Source organism: Oncorhynchus mykiss, chromosome 28 (genome assembly GCF_013265735.2).
Source record: "Oncorhynchus mykiss isolate Arlee chromosome 28, USDA_OmykA_1.1, whole genome shotgun sequence".
Lineage (NCBI taxonomy): Eukaryota > Metazoa > Chordata > Actinopteri > Salmoniformes > Salmonidae > Oncorhynchus > Oncorhynchus mykiss.
In genome coordinates, this window is record NC_048592.1 from 17,253,580 (window position 1) to 17,261,590 (window position 8,011).

Below are 8,011 nucleotides of genomic sequence, written 5' to 3' on the forward strand. Positions count from 1 at the left end.
ATACTTTCGCAAGGCACTGTACTTTCAGTGGATGCCAGACCTGCTACTGCCTGGGGGGATGCCTGTGCCACGTGTTTGGTGTTGTTGGCATTATTGTTGTTTAGTTGAACAGGTGGGGACCATGTTGCCAACCAGTGCCCCTAGCTCCATAGCTGCAGCCTCTAGGGTTTGGTTCACCTGCTGCTCCATGGCTGACGGAGCTGTAACATTGTTCACTTGTTGTCCACATGGGCATTAGAAGTACCATCCTCCTTGGAGGTAACTTTGTATCCATACTTCAGCAGTTCCTCATCATAGACTTTGCCACAGTCTTTCGGCTTTGGCGGAAAAAGAAAGACATTTTGGGGATGTGACTGTAAAATATTGTGTTTTGTGTGCATCAATGACTATAGAAATACAAATCAAATTGTATTGGTCACATACACATATTTAGCAGATGTTATGGTGTAGCGAAATGCTTGTGTTCCTAGCTCCAACAGTGCAGCAGTATCTAATAATTCACAACAATACACACAAATCTAAAAGTAAAAGAATGGAGTTAAGAAATATATAAATATTAGATTGAGCAATGTCGGAGTGACATCGACTAAAATACAGTAGAATACAATACAGTATAAACATATGAGACGAGTAAAGCAGTATGTAAACATGAATTAAACATTATTAAATCAAATCAAATTTTATTGGTCACATACACAGGGTTAGCAGATGTTAATGCAAGTGTAGCGAAATGCTTGTACTTCTAGTTCCAACCGTGCAGTAATATCTAACAAGTAATCTAACAGTTTCACAACAACTACCTTAAAACACACAAGTGTAAAGGAATGAATAAGAATATGTTTGGGATCTTTACCCCACACATTTCCTTGGTGATTCCATTTTTTAGGTTGAGTTCGATTGACCTCTTTATTTATTTTCTCTGTTGTCATGTTTGGGGAGATTTGACTCTCTCCTTTGGTTCTGAACCAGCTGTTGTCCCAGTTGGATTGAGTGGACTGTACTTTGGCTCAGTGAGAGTTGAAGGTCAGACTGTAGAGTTGAAATCCTTTTTCATTGAACTGGCAGTAGGCACTGGTAATGATAGTATTGCTTGTTGTTGGTAACTGGTAGTGGGCACTTGCATAGAGAGTTTTGCTTGTTGTTGTTGGTGGCAATCGACAGACACGGGCAATGTTCCATTGTTTAGCTCATCCACCACAACAAAGCCAAAAGTAACAATGTATCACTTTCTGTATACCGTATGGTTGTACTTTTTAAATAATATGGTGTAGTTGCTCTAACATCTTCTCATTAGATAGTCAAATAATGTTGTGATGAGCTTCAATAGCAGGGAAACAAACAACATGTATAATAGCTAACATTACCTGCAAGCTAATTGAGCTTTTCTATTTAATGCATTCCTTACCCCATGCAACATTTGGATCTATGTCCTAACAACCTGGCGAACAGGTCATTTTGAGTTCTGACGAGTAACTGAGCAGATGTTAGAAGGATGACATGGCCTTAGGCTCAGTCAGTCCAGACTGTCTAAGTCAGATTTTAAAGTTTGATGGTGATTTTCTATTTCTTCTTGTTTTACTCCCACTTCCACCCATGGAATCTGTTACTATGCAACATGGATGTGACATTATGACTCATTTTGTGAGTGTTGCAATGGTTCTATTCATTCCATAGAAACAGTGGTCCTAAAGCTAGAATCCTTAGTTTAAAAATAGAACAAAGTGACACCTCGCCACTGTTTTGGTAAAAAGTTGAGAGATTGGTTACATTTCTCCATGCCTCTCTCAAATTCATAGACAGAGCCATTGACGTAAGGACTGACCATCAGTGATATCAAAATTATAGTTTGAACCATGTTTGGAGGGTATAAAGTGTTTGTTTACATTGTTTACAAACATTGGAGTAAAACAAGCTTATATTTTGGTTTCTGATGGGGTACGACAGTTGAACTAAGCTCGAGAGGGATTTATAAGTTAGAGTCCAAAAATTGATATAGCGACTAAGGATTCTATCTTTAAACAGCCCAATACCGAATCTTTGTCAAACTTTTGTATCAATGTGGAAGTTTACCCTCCATCTACTGCCTTTACATAGCTGCAATTACCTTAAGTTGTATGTTTTTGTAGTGATTGATTGAGGGTCGGTGCACTATCGAAATTCATGCAATGTAAGTATATTTATTCCTCATTATCAGTTTAAAAGAATGCAAAAGAGACATTGGCAACTGCAAAAATAAGGTCCTTCTCATGTGAAGACAGGATTAGTTGCCCTGGGGATTGCAGTTCATGACGCAGCCTGTGACAAGAAAAAGAGAGAGCATAGTTTCATCTATAACATCAAAACACATAGCTTCTTCAACCACTTAATGCCATATGTTCAACTTGTAATAATAACCACATGGTAGGCATGGATGCTAGCCCTGACATTCATCCAGAAATAAACAAAAAAAGTCCAAGTGAAATCTAAAACACAACCATACATTTCATAGTGGCAACATGTTTAGCTACCTTGATTGTTGTTTGCGCTCGTGTCTAATCTTTTGTTATGAAGCGATACGCAGCTGGGGTTGTTGTTCTTCTGCTCCACCCCTCCCTGGTTCTGTCTCTGGTTGGTGGCAGGGACACAGCTGGAGGAGCCCAGCCTGCTCAGCTCCCCCTGGTGCCCACAGAAGAGCAGGGAGCTGTGGCGCTGCTGCAGCAGTGGGCACTGGAGAGGGCACAGGGCCTGCTGCCTCTCCTGGGAGGGGGTGGCCACCAGGTGGTACTGCTGGGGGTAGTGGAAGAGGGGGTCGGAGGAGCAGTTCTGGGGCTGGACGAAGGAGGTGCCCAGGTTGTGAGCAGAGCAACGGGGCTCGGCCACGTGGTGGGTGTGCAGGCTGCTGTGGGACGACTGGGAGCACGGTGGCAGCAGGTGGCAGCTGCTAGAGTAGTGGCCACAGTCCTGGTACATGGGGATGTTGGCCATGTGATCCAGGCTGTTGCAGTGCATCATGGTCTGGGAGTTCTGGTAGGGGCAGATCATGCCGCCCACCCTGCCCTGGGACTCGGGTCGCGTCAGGTGACAGAGGCGCCAGTGACTGCCAGTTCTGCCGAGGCAGCTACACAGGCCTGAGGAGATGGAGGGGGAGAAGTAAAATACATTATAAGGCATGATGGCAGTCTCACAAAAATCCCACAGTGTTATGTCTGTAATGTAAAGGTAAAACCTATAGATGAATTAAAGCTGGAATCCTTAATGGTGAAACTGACACGTCCTTTTGGGATATTACAACAACAAACAGTTTTTCCCCCTCAGACATTGTAAGCGCAATAGAACAGCAGAATATGTACTGCAATTATTTTATTTTGCACTGCTCGACGCAAATCCCCGTCCACAAAACCACAACAATAACAATGGTGCTGAGGCGGACAGTTTCCCCTTATGCGGATTCCTTTTCCAAGTTCACAGCTATGAACCCAACAAATGTACAGCTAATTTCACAACAAAATCTAAAATCTATTGACTTCAGTGCAATGGTTTGAACGTGAAATGAATACATGTAAATATCTTACTTGGCCCTTGAGAACAAATGGGCATGAAGTTGGTGTTGGTCTGCTGTCCGTGGTTGAGCGGAGCCATGCCAGCCTGCTGCTGCAAAGACGCAGGACACTGTCCTGGGGAGTGGGTACAGTGGCCCATCACAGGCCCTCCCTGGGGGTACAGAGACATCATACACGGGCCCCTAATCAGCTGCTGTGGAGCCATGGCAGCCGGAGAGTGCACAAAGCTATTGTTCCTGGACAGATTGGAGGCGGTAACGGAGGGGCACATAAAGCACATATCTTGGAAGACAGCTGAGTTTTTCAGATAGCTGGGGTTGTGTGGTATTTCCTGAACTCCAGGGGTGTTAGCCAGATAGCTGAGGGTCCTCAGTGGCTCCTGGACTTCAGCGGTGTTAGCCGCATAGCTCTGGAGCCGTGGTAGCTCCTGAGCTCCAGCCGCCACATAACTCAGGGTCCTGGGGATATCTGTCACTCCAGGGAGGTTGGTCCTTGGTAAATCCGGAGCAGCAGCAGGAGCCACAGCCGCAGTCTGAGCTGGAGCCAGACTGGCAGTCACAAGACTTGGGGTCCTGGGGATGTCAGAAATAGGGAGACACAGGAAAGGGAAGCTCTTGGCTTCCTCTGGTCCCAGGCCCAGTTGGCACAACAGACCAGGGGTCTTAGCCAGCTCTGGAGCAGGCAGTGGGAGGTAGACCAAGAAGGGGGTTCTGGACTCTCCTGCGGCCGTGAGGGTGGGTAGGCATGGTGAAGCAGACTGGCACTGAGTTTCCTCTGTCAAGGCAGGCGCGGGAGCTGGGAGCTGCACACTGGGGACACCGGTCTCTTCTGGTGCCACAACAGGAAGGTACACAGAAACAGGGGCCACAAAGTCGTCGGTCACTGCAGTATGGGGGCAGGTCAAAACAGAACATTCGGCCTCCGCTGTCTCTGCAGCAGAAGGAGATAGCATATCGGCCAATTCAGTCTCCACGCTGACCACAGAAGAAGGACAAATCCGATTGGAGGATTCTGTCTCCACGGTTGCAGCAGTAAGGGGAGAAGCCAGAATGGAAGACTGGATCTGCACAGTCACTGGAGAAGGAGGGGGACAAATCACACTAACAGACTCAGTCTCCAATGTCGCTGCAGGAAGAGGACACAGAAGATCAGAGGACTCTCTCACCACCCTTTTGACTGATTCAGGAGGGGACACTACCATAGGAACCAGCATCACATCCTCTGCTGTCTCGGATGGTGAAGTTGCACCAGAGAGGGAGTGTAGGATGACTGAGAGAGGACGATCGGTCAAACTAATCTGCACCTCTTGGACAGCCATAGCAGGGGAGTCAGACACAGCAGGGGAGTCAGACACAGCAGGGGCTGAAACAGGGAGCTCCAGTGTTCCAACTGGGATGGAGGGCCTTGAGGGTGTCATCTCCTGGGGTTCGACTGGTGCAGAGTGGACCTCAAGGGGTACAACCTTGTCTCCAAGGGCTGGAGACTCCTCAGGCTCAGCGACCATAGCAGCTGGTCTCTCCACCACGGGACCTGCTCTCTCACAGATGGGATAGCTGGGCTGAGATGCACCGGCCATCTCCAATGGTGCCACCACGTCTTCGATGGCGCCCACCATTGAGGCACAGCTGCACTTATACCTGACAGGGGCGTCACACGGAGGCGGAGCCACTGCTGCGTTCTCAGCCAATAGGGGATGAGCCTGGAACACAATCATCTTGGGTACATGCTCTGTCTGCACGATGATCAGGGACTCTGATGGGAGCACGCCAGTCCGGATCAGCACCGCATCCAACTCCTGGCTGATCTCACTGATGGAGACCCGCTCGAAGAGGGCCGAACGGACACGCGCACAGGAGTTGTTGGCGGAAGCCCCGAGTGGAGGAGAGTCCCGGGGGGATGACTCTAGGTCAATCTTGCGTCGGTACAGGGCCAGGCCCTGGGCAACGTCTGCTGGGATGGGCCCTGGGGACAGTGTGATGGTGGTGGCAGAGACCTGCAGGCCAAACTCGTTCTGGCCACCGTCAGTAGAAGCTCCTGCCACTGCATCCATAGCCTGGATGTCTCGGCTGCTGCAGGGCTGGTCACTAGAGATGAAGGAGAAAGGCTCCCTGACATCCTCACATCTAGCTTCCATTAGCAACGGGCCTGCCTCCCACTCCGGGATTGGCTTGGGATGGGGGGACCTTTCAGGACCTTGGACAGTGACCTGCGGCTGTACTTGTGGTTGTACAGCTTTATTCTTCTTCCTGTAGACTGCAAACAAGCAAAAGTGCACATTATGATTTACAATATGAAAACAACAACCGATAGGATGAGAATTGATTGGCCTGTTTTGTTAAACAACAAACAGAGATGAGAAAAATTAAGTAACTTACAATGAGAGCCTTTTGTAGCCCTGAATTCTTTAATAAGCTCATGGATAGGCATGCCTGGCTTCTCTGTGAAACACAATGCAACGTGATTAGGTCATTTAACAAAAGGTGTCTAGAACTATTAACATGCATCAGTCTAGTGTAGTCTACTACAGGGGAATCAGGCACAGCATTGCCTACCGTCTCTGAAGATAAGAAGCGCATTGAAGAAGCCCGCTGCGAAGGCGGGGATACTCTCCGGTTGATACTTCATCACAGCCTTGCTCACTCCCTCAAGCAAGTCCTTGAATCCCGTGGGAATATTCACCACTCTATGTGGATAAGGCATCTTGCTGCTTATGAACACAAGCGTAGACGCACGAAATTCCAAATCACAAGAGTAAAGTCGTTCAAATATTTATTTACTGACTAAATGTAATGAACGCGCTCGTCCAATGCATTATTGATGGACTCCAATAATTGTCCAATGCGCTGAGAGCAGTAATGAAGGCTACTAGCGATAACATGATCACTCAATAATTGCGTCATAATGGAGGGGTATTGTTGCTGCGAAATAATGTTGTCACGCACACGTACAGTTGGCCTGCTACTATGTAGCATTTGATCCAACTACCAGATAGCTCATCTGACAGTATATCATGCCGGTATTTCTACATCAAATAATATAACGGAAATTCCCATCACTATTGGCTTAGTGCGACAAAGGTGTATTTAACTTTTAACTGTAAAGCATCTGTAGGCTAGCTAACAAACTGTAACGGGCTAATGTGATGCTCCATTCGTAGTTACAAGTAGTTTACTGTTTGGCATAGCACAGAGTTTTCGACCAAACTTAATAAGGATCCGCCCCTTTTTTGTCAATTTTCACCTAAAATGACATACCCAAATCTAACTGCCTGTAGCTCAGGACCTGAAGCAAGAATATGCATATTCTTGGCACCATTTGAAAGGAATGTAGGAGAATATAACAATAGATCTGGTAAAAGATAATACAAAGAAAAAGAACAACCGTTCTTTTGTATTTTTTTTGTACCATCATCTTTTAAATGCAAGAGAAAGGCCATAATGTGTTATTCCTGCCCATTTGGGCCACTAGATGGCAGCAGTGCATGTGCAAAGTTTTAGACTGATCCAATAAACCACTGCATTTCTGTTCAAAATGTTGTATCAGGACTGCCCAAATATGCCTAATTTGTTTATTAATAACTTTATGCTCAAAATTGTGCACTCTCCTCAAACAATAGCATGGTATCATTTCACTGTAATGGCTACTGTAAATTGGGCAGTGCTGTTAGATTAACAAGAATTTAAGCTTTCTGCCAATATCAGATTTCTTGTTAGCTCAACCGTCCTGTGGAAGGGACATCGATCCCAAAGAATTAACTTGCCAATACTCCTCAATTCACGACTTGGAAGACAACCAATGTCTTCTAAACGTCCATGTCTAGTTGCAAGGGGTTCGTTTGAATTTAGAAAGTGTTTGTTATTAAATTAAATCAATTTTTGCTCCATTAATCTATTTGAAATCTTCTCCCATTGATTGAGACAATTAGTCGGAAATGATCTGTGCGATGCCAAACAGTAGCAATCTAATGCCTATCAGCCAGCTGGAACAGAGTAATGGTCTGACTAGTCAATATTTTTAATAGCTAACTGTAGGCCTGTCTTTTTAAAATGTTTATGTGAAATGTTTGTGAAGCTAAATGTTTGTATATATCTGCCCAGGGACTGAAGTAGTCTACAGATGAAAACTAATTGATGTGCATTGTCACTTTCCCCCAAAAATCATTAATAAATCACAAGGTTACAAACAGTACATGCATCTTAAACACATCTAGGAAATAACATACCATCAGTTTAAAATATACACATACAAGAAAACTGCTATTCAACACAGGAAAACCAGTTTTCAGTTTATAAAGATACAGCAGAGTAGACCTACTCTGTACCCACAAGTAAGTGCCAAAAGGAAAATGTAATTTATCTAGTAATATTGAATGAAAGTACACTGATACAAACCTATTTGTATGTTTCCCTTTAAATATATATACACTGATTAAAAACTAGTAACAATGTTGTAACATATTTAAGTTTGAGAAA

The 8,011-nt window shown here is 45.2% G+C and overlaps 1 protein-coding gene across 1 annotated transcript; it reads right to left on the bottom strand.

The window, feature by feature from the left end:
- Positions 1 to 739: 739 nt before the first annotated feature.
- Positions 740 to 6,841, bottom strand: LOC110508646. The gene is made up of 5 exons (XM_021589323.2): positions 6,092 to 6,841; positions 5,915 to 5,977; positions 3,552 to 5,792; positions 2,508 to 3,107; positions 740 to 2,295 (listed from the first exon to the last, which is right to left on the bottom strand). The coding sequence occupies exons 1-5, from the start codon at positions 6,237 to 6,239 to the stop codon at positions 2,261 to 2,263; spliced, it is 3,087 nt and encodes a 1,028-aa protein (XP_021444998.2). The 5' UTR covers positions 6,240 to 6,841; the 3' UTR covers positions 740 to 2,260.
- Between the last annotated feature and the right edge of the window lie 1,170 nt (positions 6,842 to 8,011).

Bases quoted from the DNA above. Each gene is read 5' to 3' on its own strand.
- LOC110508646 (XM_021589323.2), bottom strand. From the start codon at position 6,239: ATGCCTTATCCACATAGAGTGGTGAATATTCCCACGGGATTCAAGGAC. The intron at 5,978-6,091 runs GTAGGCAATGCT...TGTGTTTCACAG, and splicing joins GCTTCTTATCTTCAGAGACG to AGAAGCCAGGCATGCCTATC. The intron at 3,108-3,551 runs GTAAGATATTTA...CCATCTCCTCAG, and splicing joins CATTTGTTCTCAAGGGCCAA to GCCTGTGTAGCTGCCTCGGC.